The sequence below is a fragment of the Cotesia typhae genome, unplaced genomic scaffold (assembly GCF_013202065.1).
Source record: "Cotesia typhae breed Kobodo isofemale line unplaced genomic scaffold, CoteBio_Ctyphae contig_43, whole genome shotgun sequence".
In the NCBI taxonomy this organism is placed as follows: Eukaryota; Metazoa; Arthropoda; class Insecta; order Hymenoptera; family Braconidae; genus Cotesia; species Cotesia typhae.
Genome location: NW_027423752.1, coordinates 976,884 through 992,057, shown reverse-complemented (window position 1 = coordinate 992,057; position 15,174 = coordinate 976,884). Strand labels below are relative to the sequence as shown.

The following is a 15,174-nucleotide window of genomic DNA, read 5'->3' as shown; positions in this document are numbered from 1 at the left end:
TTATATATATATATATATATATATATATATATATATATATATATATATATATATATATATATTTATATTTATATTTTATACAATTCTACATAATAATTATTTAACGTAAATTATACATTTATTTTATTTATACAATATTTTCATAAGCTTTTCATTCTATTTTTTTTTTTTTTTTTTATAAAATTTTGACTTAAATTATTAGTTTCGCTTTTTTTATAATTTTATTTTGGCAGTTTTTTTTTTTGTTTAATTTTTTTTTCTTTTTTAGGAATGTATTGAAAATATTATGAAGAAATCTTCTTTTTATTTTTCTTAATTACACAAGTTATCTCTGACGTATTTTTCTTCTTTCATGTCACATATGAACGACTTTTGGCGTGCTAAAACAAAGTAATTTAAAATATTAATAAATGAATGACACTGAAGTTGATGAAAATAAGAAAATTTTTTAGAATTTTATTTCAGTGAAATTAATATGAAAAAAATTTAATAAAAAAATTCCACATTTTAAAAATTAATAAAAAATTTTAGTGAAATAATAAAAATACTAGAATTCAAATTTGCGCGCGCCTGAATTTGGGAATTGCATATATTTTTATATTTTTTATCTAAATTATAAGAGTGGAATATATTTATTTAGCTAAGTAGCTATTTTTTAGCTATCAAATAACTTCAGTATGATAATTAACTGCACTAAAATAACCAAACCACAAAGAAGAAATGAAAATGAAGTTAGCTGACATTTCAAAATTTTTAGAAAATTTTTTTTTTTTTAATTTCACTTAAAAACATTAAAAAAAATTATCACATGTAAAAAACTTGAAAAAATATAAGTGCAATATATTATAAATATCTTTTTAGTTGTAATTTAATTAATAAAAAAAATCAAAAATTTTTAGACGTCTGATAACTTCAGTTTCATAAAGAAGAAATGTAACCTAAAAAATTACCTTTTACCCCACAGCCAATTTAGTAATACGCTCGACTGACTTTGAACGTCGCGTGCTGCAAAATAAACAAATTAATTGCCTTAAACATCGCTAACTCATAATTAATTAAACAACATTAATTAATAAACAAATAAATAATTAATTAAAATAAAACTAGCAATAGTACATATACATACAAACGGTATATTTAGCATTGATGAGTCTCGCAGCGGCATCTGGTGGCAAAGTACTAAGCGCTTCTTTGTGAGCAATTAATGACATTTGTTGTGTGTGTCTTAATTCACGTTCGTCCTTAAGCCTTATATCTTTACGATGACCAACATTATGTAACTGCGTTAACCTACATAATAATTCAAATATGTATCTAGCTTACAGCAAACTAATATGACATTAAAATTAGCAGTCTTGACCATTTTTTTATTTTTTTTTTAACAAACAAATTTGTTCCAAAAAATTGCACTTGTAATTTTTTAAATTTCTACAAGTCAATTTTTTTTTGCCATAATTTGTTTGTTACAAAAATTCTTAAAATGATCAAATATCTGCTAAATTAATTTTCATCAAACTAACTAATTACCCATCACTACTTAAAAAAAAAAAAAAATAACTTACTTTTCAGCCAGGATTTCCTTATCCTTAACCTCAGACTGTGAAGAAACGAAAGCAGCGTCAGTCTCTTGACTAGCGACACTATCAGCATCATCTTCAAGCTTGGAAGTCCCGGGAGTAAATTTTCTAAGCTCCTCATTAACACGAATGGCATTAGACAACCTTAATTGCAAGGTATCTCGCTCCTCCAGCAGCTGCATCAACTCATGAGTCAGTTCTTCACACCTGACGTCACGCTGATGTAACATATAAAGCGCGACATCTAGCTCACTGGAGCCCAACTCACTTTTTTCCTCCATTTTGCTCAACTCCGCCATATTAATATCCCCAAATTCTTTATTCTGCTTGATCAACGTCAGGGTCAGCTGATTCTTCTCCTGATACAGCGTATCAATTTTATTTTGCAGCTCTTGAATTATTCCCGGGTACGTACTTTCATTTAATATATACTTCAAGTCTTCTATTTCTTCATCTTTAACATTAAGCTGATTCTTAACCTGATCTATCGCTTGTTTGCTTTCCAGGACCGTATTCTGAAGACTATACACCGTCTGCTGATGCTCGGCTTTTATTTCGCCGATTTCAGCCTCCAAGCTGCGTACCCTGGATATTTCTTCCGTCAATTCTGTAATTTTTTTAACAGACAAATTCGAAGATTCTTCATAATCAGCAATCACGTGGTTCATCCTAACAATTTCTTCGTTGCAGTCTTGAACCTGCCGCTGCAGCTCCGCAATTTTATCGTCCCGCTCCTGAATTTCTTCCCTCAAATTTCCAATAAGTACTTCATTATTATTAATCGCCTCCTTGAGTAATTTATTTTCTTCCTCATGGACACCCGCGGTAGAAATAGCTCGACTTAATTCCTCGAGCCGCGACTGCAAAGAATTTATTTCTTCTATTTTTTCCGTCAACTCTTTCTCTAATTTATTGCTAACTTCCTCTAACTCGGCGTCTCTCCCCAGTAACCTGGAATTCAGATCGCGTATTTCCGCATTTAAATCATCAATACTCAATTTGTCCAACTCAAGTGTCTTGATATACTGCTTCAAGTCCGCAACTTCTTGGACCCTCACGTCCAATAACTCAGTAACGTTAGCCATTGCGTCGGTGATTTCAGTCAATTTGCTCTCCGTCCCCTGAGAAATCTTCAAACAATTATCCCTCTCCTTCTCCAACTTAGCTAAATCTTCCTCTAAACTTCTAATACGCAAATCCTTCTCCGTATACTCGATAGATTTCCCGGAGACTTGGTTCGCGAAAGAGAGCAAAGACCCCTCAACCCTGGTTTTCTCAACACTCGCCCCCTCGAGGTCATCCAAACACTTGATTTGCGCGTTCTCACAAATCTGCAAGTGCTTTTCATGTTCTACTTTGAATTCTTCAAACTCTCCAGCTTTTACCTTCAGAGCTTCTATTTCTTCGGTCTTTAATCTGATCTCATCGGCCAATTGATCACAATTAACTTTAAGTCGGTCTCTTTCTTCATTTGCCGCCTCCAACTGTCTCTGCGATTCCCCAATATTGTTTTCAATTTGTAAAATATTACCATCACGCTCTGCAAGTTCCTCCATCGCTCTTTGCAACTTGGAATCGCTTTGATAAATTCTTTCATTTAATTCCTGAATAGAATGCAAAAGATTATCACGCTCGAACTCGAGTTGATCTTTCAGCTCAACTTGAGCCTTGAGAGCAGCTTCAACTTGCTTGAATTGTCCCCTCGCTTCACTTACTAAGGTTTCTTTGACGGCCACTTCGGAATTCAAACCTTCAACTTGGGAATTTAATTTACTTATCAGCTCTCCGTCCGCCTTGATTCTCCCCTCCAATTGCTGTACCTTAAACCTTTCTTCTTTCAAAGTACTCTCCAAATTTTCTTCAACATTCTCCTTGATCTCCGTCACCTCGCTTAAATTGTCCAAGCAACTTTTCTCTTTAGTAAAAGACTTTTCCAACATGTCATAAAAATTAACCTTCATACCCTCCGCTAAATTTCTCGACTCTTCAATTTCCTTTTTCTGAATACTCAACTCCATTTTCTCGCGCTCAATAAGCCGCCTTAGCTCCTCATTTTCATTAGACAGCAGCTCTAAATTTTCTTGCTGCTCATTTATTTTCTCCTTACACTTTTCACACTCCCCACCGTGCTCATGCGAATCATCGATTTTCTCCCCACTTACCAGAGCTCTCGACTCCAACAGCTGAATCTTATTACTCAGTTCTTTGTTTCTAATCACCATCACCTCAATATCCCGATCTTGTCTTTCCTTCGTCTCCAAAAAGCTTTCATTAGCCGCCGTAAGAACGTCAATGCGCTTCAACAAATTATCCCTTTCCCCAGCAATTTTCTCGCACTCACTCTTAGCTTTACTCAAATTTTGCTCCAGCTGGGTCACTTGGCTCTTCAGCTCCTCCTCAATCGCCGAATCCAGGTCGCTAAATTTATTAGAATTCATCTGAAGCTTCAATTGCTGGGACAAATTGTCATTGTGGATCTTAAACTCCTTGACTTTCTTTATCAACTTCGCATTTTTAATCTGCATCGCCTTGAACTCGTTGCTCAGTCGAGATTTTTCATCCTCCAGATCTTTTATTGTGTCCTGCAGCTCAGCTATTTTAGCTTGCATCTGAGTTTCTTGGGTGCAAAAAGGCGTGATTTGCACACCAGGTATCTCCGCTTCTTGCGCGTTCCACCCCCATTCTTCTTCATCGCCAAGTTTTACGTCAGGTTCTTCAGCCTGTTCTAAATTCTGTACTATTTCTTCTTTAACGACTTCTGGTTCTTGCACAGCCGCCATAGAATCAAGTTTAGCTATCATTGACAACCTTTCTCGACTCATCACCTCAATTTGTTCTTCTAGATCCTTATTCCGTGCTTTAATCTCTGTCACAATTAAAATTTCTTCTTTTAATTTACTATTTTTAATTTTAAGATCTTCAATTTCTGCAATTTGTTCTTCTAATTTCTTATTTTTACTCTGAAGATCTTCAACTAGAGCAATTTCTTCTTCTAATTTATTGTTTTTACTCTTAAGTTCTTCAACTACTGCAATTTGTTCTTCCAAATCTTTATTTTGCATCTTAAGCTCTTCAACAAGTGCAATTTCTTCTTCTAATTTACTATTTTTACTCTTAAATTCCTCAACAACAGCAATCTGTTCCTGCAAATTCCTATTTTTCTCCTCGAGTTCTTTAACAACCCGATCCATCTCTTCCAACTTCCCCTCATTATCCCTCAACAATTCATTCTTCCTCTCACACTCTTCTTGAAGCTTTCCCTTAACCTCTTCCAACTCTCTAACCTTCTTCTCAAAATCAATTTCTGTATTCTCCAACTTCTCGTTCCATTGTGCGTGTTTGGACATCAGCATCCCATTTTCGGTCCTCAGCATCTGGATAGTATTCAAATGCTCTAAATACTCACCCTCCATGACCTGCATCCTGACCCCGAGCTCCCGAGCCTTCTCCCTGGTCTCTTCAAGCTCGTTGTCTATTTCTTCTCTGCCCCTGAAACTCTCTGCTCTAACCACTTCCAACTCTTCCACCCGTTCCTTCATTTCTTCCCTAAGTCTCTCGTGTTCTTCCTTAGCCGCCGTCAGCTCCCGAACATTTTCCTGCAGCAACGTCTCCACTCTCACAAGCTCAAGCCTCAAATTTTCATGCTCAGCTCTCAAAGCTTCAAGCTCTTCCGCACTGTTCTTCAGCATTCCATCCAATTCCTCAGTCTGCTTGTTCTTCTCAACTAATTCTGCTTCAAGCTTGACCAACTTTTCATTCACCAGATCTTTTTCTTTAGCTTCACTCTCCCACTTTTCATCATACTCACTTAACTTCATCTCAAATTCCTGACACTGTATAGATTTCTTCTTCAAATTCGCCGCAATGATTTTCATTTTCTGGAGCTGGCTCGAGCTATTGTTATTCGCATCTTCAAGCTGACGTTCTAATTCTAAAATTCTACCCTCCAATTCAATCTTGACCTCCTCCGTTAAATTATTCCCAATTAATTTCTCTCTATCACTCAAAGCTGCTTTCAAATCCTCGATTTCTTTCAATCTTACCTCCAAATTTTGACCAGTAAAATCCAACTGGTTCCTCAACGCATTAATCTCATCAACATGCGTGATTTTAATCTGCTCAATCATCCGATTAGAAGAATCAATCTGGACCTTCAAATTCTCCGAGAACTCCGATTGATTTCTCAGCTGCATTTTAACATCATCAACAATTCTAAAGTTTTCTTCAAACTCAGCCTCTCTTCCAGTCAATTCTCTCTTCAATTCCTCAATCTGCGCCAACAATTCCCGAACTTTAATCAGCAGACTCTGGTTCTCGTTCATTTCTTCCTTGATCCTATCTTCCAGAACAGCCTTATCAGCATAAATCGACTCAATCACTTCCTTATCAGCCATCATCTGGTTCTTCATCATCTCCATCTCCTGCGACATCTGATCAAACGACCGAATTCTTTCGTCCTTCTCGCTCAGCATTTCTTCCAGCATTCCCTTTTCCCTGGACATCGACTCGATAATCTCCTCGCTCTCTTTAACCCTGTGTCTCATAATTTCCAACTCATGAGTCGCGTCATTGAAAACTTTCAACTTGCCTTCACTTTGCCCCAGCTGGTCCTCCAGAATCTCCTTGTCCTTCAAAATAGACTCGATCATCTCGTCTTTTTCCGCTAACTTACTCTTAACAGTCTCCAGCTCTCTGTGCAAGTCATCGATAGCCCTCAACTCGTTCTCCTTGACCTGCAATTCTTCTCTCAGGATTTCTTTTTCTCGGCTCAGTTCAACGATCTCGCTATCCTTGTCCGCCAGCTTGGTCTTAAGAGCCACTAATTCACTGTTCAAATCTTCAACGACTGTCACTTGAGCTTCCAAAGCTTCTTTCTCGCGAGTAAGCGAATCTATTAAATTGTCATTAGAGCTCAAGTCATTTTTCAACATGTCAATTTCTCGCTCTAAGTCGGTAATTACCCGCAATTTATCTTCACTATCCTTTATTTTATTCTCCAACATCATTTTTTCGTTAAATATTTCATTGAATTTGGCTTCAACGTCGATAAGTTTGCTGTTCAAACTATCTATTTCTTCTGCTAACTCATTTAATCTCTCTAATTTGCCTTGATTTTCGCTTACTTCGTGCCTCCATTTACTCTCAAGGGTTTCTTTTTCATTTAACATTGACATTAAATTAGCTTCTTTCTCCCCCATCTCGGCCTTCAACTTGTAAATTTGATTATTCAAATCTTCAATCACCCACATTTGCTCATTATTTTTAACAGTTTCCTCGTGAATTTTTCCCTCAAGCATTTCTTTTTCCTTCAAAAAAATCTCAATCACCTGCTCCTTATCCAGAATTTTATTCGTTAAATTATCGATCTTCTCAACCTTGTCATCACTTCCCTCTCTCAGCAACTTCATGCATTCCTCCGACTTTTCCTCAATTTTTAAATTCAATTCCTCGATTAATTTTTTTCCCTCTTCAATTTCCAGCTGTCTTAATCTCAAATTTTCTTCAAGACTTTCAATCCTGGACTTATCCAAGTCAGACTGATTTTTCGTATCTTCAAGCTCGCTGTTCAGCCCACTCATCAACTTTGTCAGCATATTTACATCTTCATCATACTTAAGATTTAATTTACCGACAATATTTTCTTTCTCACTGTTCAAACTCTCCACCTGCGCTTTCAACTCCTCGATAATTTTATTTTTCTCTTGGACCTGCTTTTCAAGCTTCGAAACAATCGAGTCATGGTTATCCAACCTTTCTTCCAGGGAAGAAATATCACCGGCGTCAATTTTGGTCAACAAGTCAGTCAACTTACCCTGAATTTTTGTACAGTTGTCGATCAATCCTTCATAATGATGAAGCATTTTATTTTTCTCCGCCAACTCCATTTGGTTGTCGGACAAATGCAACTGAATTTCATCAATAAACACACGCTGTTCTTCATTCAATTGCTTTAAATTAACAATCTCTGTTTTAAGAGACATCAAAGCAACTTCTTGGTCTTCACCACTCGACGTACTTGTAAAGTTAGTTAATTTTTCTTCCAACAAGACTTTTTCCTGCATCGCTAAATTAAATTTATCTTGCAGGTCGTTCAATTTTTCCAACATCTCGTGGTCAACAAAATCTGTTTCATCAGTCTTGCTACTTTGTTTGTGAAGTAATTCTAATTGTTCTTCTAAATCGACGACTTTCAATTCTGCGGTAACTCGTAAATTTTCGCATTCGGAATTTTCGGACTTTAATTTCAGCGATTCTTGTTTAACTTCTTCTAATTCTATAAAAAAAAAATCATCTATATCATTAAGAGAATAAGCAAAATTTTTACATAATATTAATATGATAAAATGGATTTTTATGGTTGAATTTGGTAACGTTGGAAAAGTCTTGACTTGGAGTTGTGCCTTTTCGAAATTTCATATTATTCTCACCGGTAGTTAATTTATTATGATAAGTATTTAGGTTGCATTCGAAAATGCTCTATTTCTAGATACATAATTAAGAAATTACATTGTATCGTCTGAGCTATTGACATTTTTAAAGATATAAGCTCATCCCGATGTTACACTCATCAAGAGCTTTCATTTGAGTACCCACATCAATTTTTCATATATTTATATATATATATATATATATATATATATATGTATATATGAAAAATATATGAAAATGCATGTGGGTACTCAAATAAAAGCTCTTGATGAGTATAACATCAAGATGAGCTTATATCTTAAAAAATGTTAATAATTAAGAAATGACGGTGTATTTTGTCTCCGGATGATATTTTTAACGATATAAGCTCACCCCGACATTTCATTCATCGAGACTTTTCATTTGAGTACCCACATCAATTTTTCATGTATTTATATATATTATATATATATGTATATATTAAAAATATATAAAAAATGCATGTGGGTACTCAAATGAAAGCTCTTGATGAGTGTAATATCGAGATGAGCTTATATCTTCAAAAACATCAATAATTAAAAAAGTACAGTGTAATTTAACAAAAGTCATTATTGAATAAAGTAAAATTTTATTTATTTATGGTTCATAAGTCACGGTAGTCACTTAGTGACTGCAAGGTTGGTAGTTTTAAATTAATTAAAAAAAAAAAAGTAAAGAAGAAAAGAGGCGCCTAGGGAAGCATACAAGGGTCTTGTTAGTAGTATTTAAAAACACAGTAATCGTCGTCGCGACTACTGTCACTGAAAAGGATAACCTACAAAAGCTTGCATAATAAATATTAAAAATATTCACCTTGAGCAAGGTCTGACTTTTGACTTTCCAAAAGCGATATCGTATCAACGTGCTCTTGAATTAGTAGTTTCTGTTTATCAGATTCCTCACTCAATTCATTTATTCGTGTCTGCAACTCTTGATTGGTTGCTAGACAAAAAGTAATAATCTCATAAATGCCTTACACACTGCAGGCTTGTAATCTTTGACAACATTTAAAGTAGGTATCACAATATTCAATAATCTAACACAAGGTCAACAAAAACAAAACAACTAAATACAAATAAATCGCATGTTAACCCATCACCAATCGCGACAATTAACTGGTTATTTTTTTTTGGTTTTTTTTAATTTAGCTGATGATTCCTACCTTTAATGTCATCAAAGTCTACAAGACTCAGCTGCAGATTACCTTTTTCTTCTTCTAAAATTGAAACTTGGTTGATCAAATTTACCACTTGGTCGTTTGGATCCGCAGACTAAAAAATAACACAATAAAATTCACTGAATATAGAAAAAAATTAATGATTCTGAATTTAACAAATATTAAACAATTTTTAAAATTTTCATACCAATTAAATTATAATGAAAAAAATTCCATTTATAGAAGTTTGTAAAAATTATGACGTAAAATAACATTTTTGAAGATATAAGCTCACCCCGACATTACACTCATCGAGAGTTTTCATTTGAGTACGCACATGCATTTTTGATATATTTTTCATATATACATATATATGATATACATATAAATATATAAAATATATGAAAAATTGATGTGGGTACTCAAATGAAAGCTCTTGATGAGTGTAACATCAGGATGAGCTTATATCTTTAAAAATATCAATAATTAACAAATGACCTTGTATTTCGTGAACTATTGACATTTTTAAAGATATAAGCTCATTCCGACATTACACTCATCGAGACCTTTCATTTGAGTACCCACATGCATTTTTGATATATTTTTCATATATACATATATATGATAAATATAAATATATAAAATATATGAAAAATTGATGTGGGTACTCAAATGAAAGGTCTTGATGAGTGTAACATCGGGATGAGCTTATATCTTTAAAAACGTCCATCGTTAAAAAAATACAGAGCAATTTAACCAAAGTCATTATTTAATAAAGCAAAATTTTATTTATTTATAGATCACAAGTCACGGCAGTCACATAGTGACTGCAAGGTTGCTAGTATTTATTAATTTATTAGAGTTAATTTTTTTTTTAAATAAAATTGCAAGTGTCAGTAACTAAGCCAGTGTCAATAACTGGGACTTTTACCTTGAATGCAAATTCTTCAAAATTTATTTTTTACAATAATTGAGTGGCTATAAAAATTCCAAGAATTGTCAGATGTTTGCTAATTTCAGTATCATAAAAATTAATTATGAAATAAAAAATAAAAATTTCTACCTTTTGGTAACTATCCAACCTCTTTTGTAAATTTTTCAACTTGCTTTTATTCTGCGCTTTCATTTTAATCATACTTTTATTCAATTCCTCGAGTTCTTTTTTAAGATTATCTACCTCTTGATTACTCTCTAAAGTTTCATCCGTTTCAGTACTGACACTCTCCTGAGGTTTATGAATTTCTTCTTCGAGCTCACTAATTTTTTTGTCTCTCTCCTCAACATCCGTGATCAAGCTGTCGATTTTTATTTTAAAACTACTCTCAAGCTGGATAAAATTCTCCTGCATATTTCGCATCTCGTCCTTAGTATCAGCAAGTTGATCCAAAGTCTCTTTGCTCTTCAGCGACAGGTTGTCAGACACCAAAGTGATCGCTTTGGTCTTGGACTCAATGACAGAATCTTTGTTGTTCAAATTGTCTTTAAGATCAACAATAAGAGACTCAAGCTCCATTATTTTATTACTCAAATCAAAGATTTTTTTGTCTTTATCATCGATTAGGTACTTAAGATTACTGTCCTCGTTGACTATCGGCTCGCTGTTCAATTGTTGGCGGATTTCTTCGAGCTTTACTTCATCCGCGCGCTTGCTTTCGATTAAGTCTTTATTTCGTTGCTCAAATATTTTTCTGTTCTCTTCTAATTTTTGCTGCAACAGGTGACTCTTTGAAGAGGGTGTCTTGGTACCACTGAGCTCGAATTTTGAAGGCGACATTGTTTCATTTACTGATGGCCAATTTGTGTCAGCACTTCGACGGGATTTTACTTTTGATTTTATTTTTGTTAATTTTTCAGCATATTCCTAGGAAAAAAATTATTTTTTTTTTTGTAAAATTAAAAATCGTTCAATTTAATAATAAAAATTATATTTTTAAACATTAATAAATTAATGAAAATTAAGTTAGCTGATATTTTTAATTTTTTAATTTTTTAAAATTTTTGTTTTTTTAATTTTTAAAAATAAAAAAATTTTTTTACTTTTAAAAATTAAAAATTTTTTTTATTTTTATTTCATTTATTAAATTAGAACAAAAAAATATTTTTTAAAAATTGCACTTACAGTTTTTTAAGTTTTTTACAAATTAAAATTTTTTAAAAATTTTTGAAATAGTAATCTTTTTAATAAAAAAAATTTTTTTAATTTTCAGATGTCAGCTAACTTAATTTTTATAATAAATTATTATCAAATAAAATAAAAATTTTTCTAAAACTTCAATTTTATTTAATTTCTTTAAAAAAAAAAAAATACCTGAACAACTTCTTCTTTCTTTTTTAGATCCGACTTATTTTTCAACATAATATTTTTGTAATCTATCAGCGGGGGAGGATTTTTACACTTATCCCCCAAATTAAGATCACCAGAGCTCCTATCGTCTTCTTTGTTACTATCCGGTAAATCCGGAGGCTTATTATCGTTATCAGACATCGTTAGCTGGAGAACAACAAAAAAAATAAGTATCTTAATAAAATTTTTCAAACTCATCTCTAAAACTAAACTAAAAACAATTAAACTAAAAAACGTTATTGAAAACAAAATAGTGGCAGTGCTAGCTAATTTTTTTGGTTTCTATTGAAACTAGAAACAAATTCCACATACTGGTCTACATTTTTTTCTTTTTTTCACAATTCCTAATTGGATATTACACCAGTGGGGCTTAATAGTATTACCTTGCATTTAAATATATATTGATCATATATTACTTCAATATTTACATTTATTATTATTATTTCAATTATTATTATTATTTACTCCATTCATCCAACTGTCATTGTTATCACTGATAATTGAATTTGCCAATCAATTACTCGTTTTTAAATATAAAACGTTTATAGAAATAAATTCAATTACTTTCTTCACTGCTAAACTAATTTTGTCTGAATTACAATTATATATAACTAATAAATTATATAAATATCTAAATGATTATTATAACAACAATAATAATAAAAATTTATAAATCTTGATAACCTGAAAGCTGTTACTCTGAAAAACAATTAAATTAGTAAGTAAAATTATTTTAATTGGAAAAAAAACTTACTTTTTTATTTTTTGGTACTATAAATAATTATTTTTTTCATTGAAATTATTTTTTTGACAGTAATTTTGTTTTTATATATAAAAATCCGTAACGTTTCAATTTACTTGTGTGATGTGGCTTTAAAACGGAAACTATAGTCATTTATAAAAAAATTTCTACAAGAAGTTGTTACCTTGGTCACTTTGTTATCTTCTGTCGGTAAGCTAGTATTTACAATAAATAACAATAATAAACATTAATTAAATGACATTTAGTGGTAGTACATTCCAATTTTGAGGTTATAATTTATATTTATTTATGATAAATAATTAGAAAATTAATTATTAAAATGTCTGTTGCTTTGACACAATTGACACATTCATTGAGCAATAAAACAAAATATATTACTGAATTGAAAAAAACTATTTTACGTCCGCTGATACAGTGTAAGTATATTTTATAAAAATTAAATTCGATGAAAATTAATTTAACAGATATTTGATTATTTTATAATTTTTTTTTACAAATAAATTATGGCAAAAATAAATTTTTTTTTAAATTGATATGTAGAAATTTTTAAAAATAAAAAATGCAATTTTGTCAAAATAATTTTTTAGAAAAAATCTATTTGTTAAAAAAAAATTAAAATTCAATTTAGCATGACGTTAAAATTAGCTGTCACTTCACAATTTTTTAAAATTTTCTGTAACAAATAAATTATAGCAAAAAAAAATTATTAAAAAAATGGACTTGTAGAAATTTTAATAAATTAAAAATGCAATTTTCTAAAAATCTTTTTTTAGAACAAATTTTTTTGTTAAGGAAAATTGAAATATTGTCAAGTGACAGCTAACTTTAATGACATTCAATTTAGCAGATAATAATTAATTAAAAAAAAATTTTTAACAAATAAATTATGGCAAAAAGAATGAGAACAAAAAATTGACATTTAAAAAATTCAAAAAGTAAAAATTGCAATTTTTTAGAAACAATTTTTCGGAGCAAAATTTGATTTGTTAAAAAAAATAAAAAAATTATAATAGTGACAGCTAATTTTAATGTCATTTAAATTGGCCGACAGCTTAAAATTAAAAAAAAATATTTTTTTTTTTAATGATTACAAGAAAATAAAAAAAAAAAATTTCACAAAAAATTAAACAAATTATCTGTGCAAATTTTTTAAAGTATTCATTCATTTATAATTTGATTGCACAAAAAAATTAAAGATTTTTGAACCTCGGCTAATTTAATGACATTAAAATTAACTGTCACTATTATCATTTTTTTGAATAAATAAATTTGCTCCGAAAAATTGCATTTTTTACTTTTTTAATTTTTTAAATATCAATTTTTTGTTTTAATTTTTTTGCCATAATTTATTTGTTAAAAAAATTTTTTAAATGAATTATTATCTATTTAATTTTACAGTAGCTGTCAAATCAATAGAACAAGAATATATTGAAGATGGAATCCTGGACCGTATTTCAGAAAAATACAATCTATCTCAGGAAAATGTCGATGAGTGGTACTCGGTTGTCTTAAAAATCATTAGGACTCATTTAAGATATCCTGATTCGATGATTAAAGTCGATGATTTTAAAAAATGCTTACAAGAATTAAAGTGATGTCATTAAATAATTTTTTTATTTTTTATTATTTATTAAAAAAAAACTAGAATAATAAAAATTTTTATTTTCAGTATGGAGAATGAATGTATTGAAGATTTATGTGCAGTACTTTACGGGCAAAAACGACCATCGTTAATTACCAATTTATCGGAAAAAATTAAATTCTACCCCACAATAAAATCATGTCGTTGGAGGATAGATATAACAATATCTACTAGGTAAATATTTTAATAAAATAAGAGACTGATTAGTTTATTTAATAATAATTTACCTTTCTAGTGTCTTGTCACGCGTTATGGAACCGACAATTTTAATGGAATGGACACTGAGTAATGGTAAAAAATATTTATTTGAACTAAGTCTTTCTAAATTTCATTTGTTGAGGTACACAATATCAACTTTACTGCTTAAGATGTACGATCTGGAAGAACCACCACAAAAATCTATTCAATAATCTAAGTACTAATTTTTATATTATTATTAAAAATATTAATCTTTTAAAATTTATAATAAATTATTTTACATTGAAGGTACGTTAATATTTCTTTCAAATATCTCAAATTTTTTTTTATCTGTAATTTTAACTAAAGCTTAAAAATAATCTATATTATTAAGAGAATTAGAAAAATTTTCTGTCCAGGATAGTCAATTTATTATGATAAGTATTTAGGCTGCATTCGAAAATGCACTATCTCTAGATACATAAATAAGGAAAAACCTTTTATTTTTTGAAATATTGACATTTTTAAAGATATAAGCTCATTCCGATATTACACTCATCGATAGTTTTCATTTGAGTACCCACATCAATTTTTCATATATTTTATATATTTATATATATTATATATATATATATGAATATATGAAAAATATATCAAAATGCATGTGGGTACTCAAATAAATGCTCTTGATGAATATAACATCAGGATGAGCTTATATCTTTAAAAATATCAATAATTAACAAATGATCTTCGGACATCTTGTATCTCGTGAACTATTGACATTTTCAAAGATATAAGCTCATTCCGACATTACACTCATCGAGACTTTTCATTTGAGTACCCACATGCATTTTTGATATATTTTTCAAATATACATATATTATATACATAATATATATATATATATATATATATATATATATATATATATATATATATATATATAAATATATAAAATATATAAAAAATTGATGTGGGTACTCAAATGAAAGCTCTTGACGAGTGTAACATCGGGATGAGCTTACATCTTTAAAAACTTCCATAGTTAAAAAAGTACAGAGCAATTTA

At 30.5% G+C, this 15,174-nt stretch overlaps 2 protein-coding genes across 4 annotated transcripts; one reads left to right on the top strand and one right to left on the bottom strand.

Annotated features, from left to right (window-relative positions):
* Positions 1-81: 81 nt before the first annotated feature.
* On the bottom strand, positions 82-12,403 carry LOC141528142 (uncharacterized). 3 transcript variants are annotated; one of them, XM_074244037.1, is made up of 9 exons: positions 12,279-12,403; positions 11,489-11,671; positions 10,244-11,041; positions 9,187-9,295; positions 8,838-8,966; positions 1,563-7,851; positions 1,127-1,290; positions 951-1,005; positions 82-380 (listed from the first exon to the last, which is right to left on the bottom strand). In XM_074244037.1, exons 2-9 carry the CDS (start codon positions 11,663-11,665, stop codon positions 356-358), a joined length of 7,746 nt encoding a protein of 2,581 aa, XP_074100138.1. In that variant the 5' UTR covers positions 11,666-11,671; positions 12,279-12,403; the 3' UTR covers positions 82-355. The 3 variants fall into 3 exon arrangements, with proteins under 3 accessions (XP_074100138.1, XP_074100139.1, XP_074100140.1); XM_074244038.1 differs by having other exon boundaries at positions 9,229-9,295; XM_074244039.1 differs by lacking the exon at positions 8,838-8,966.
* Positions 12,404-12,515: 112 nt separating this feature from the next.
* Positions 12,516-14,414, top strand: LOC141528143 (COMM domain-containing protein 5). The gene is made up of 4 exons (XM_074244040.1): positions 12,516-12,703; positions 13,686-13,878; positions 13,957-14,103; positions 14,165-14,414. The coding sequence occupies exons 1-4, from the start codon at positions 12,607-12,609 to the stop codon at positions 14,337-14,339; spliced, it is 612 nt and encodes a 203-aa protein (XP_074100141.1). The 5' UTR covers positions 12,516-12,606; the 3' UTR covers positions 14,340-14,414.
* The last annotated feature ends 760 nt before the right edge of the window (positions 14,415-15,174 follow it).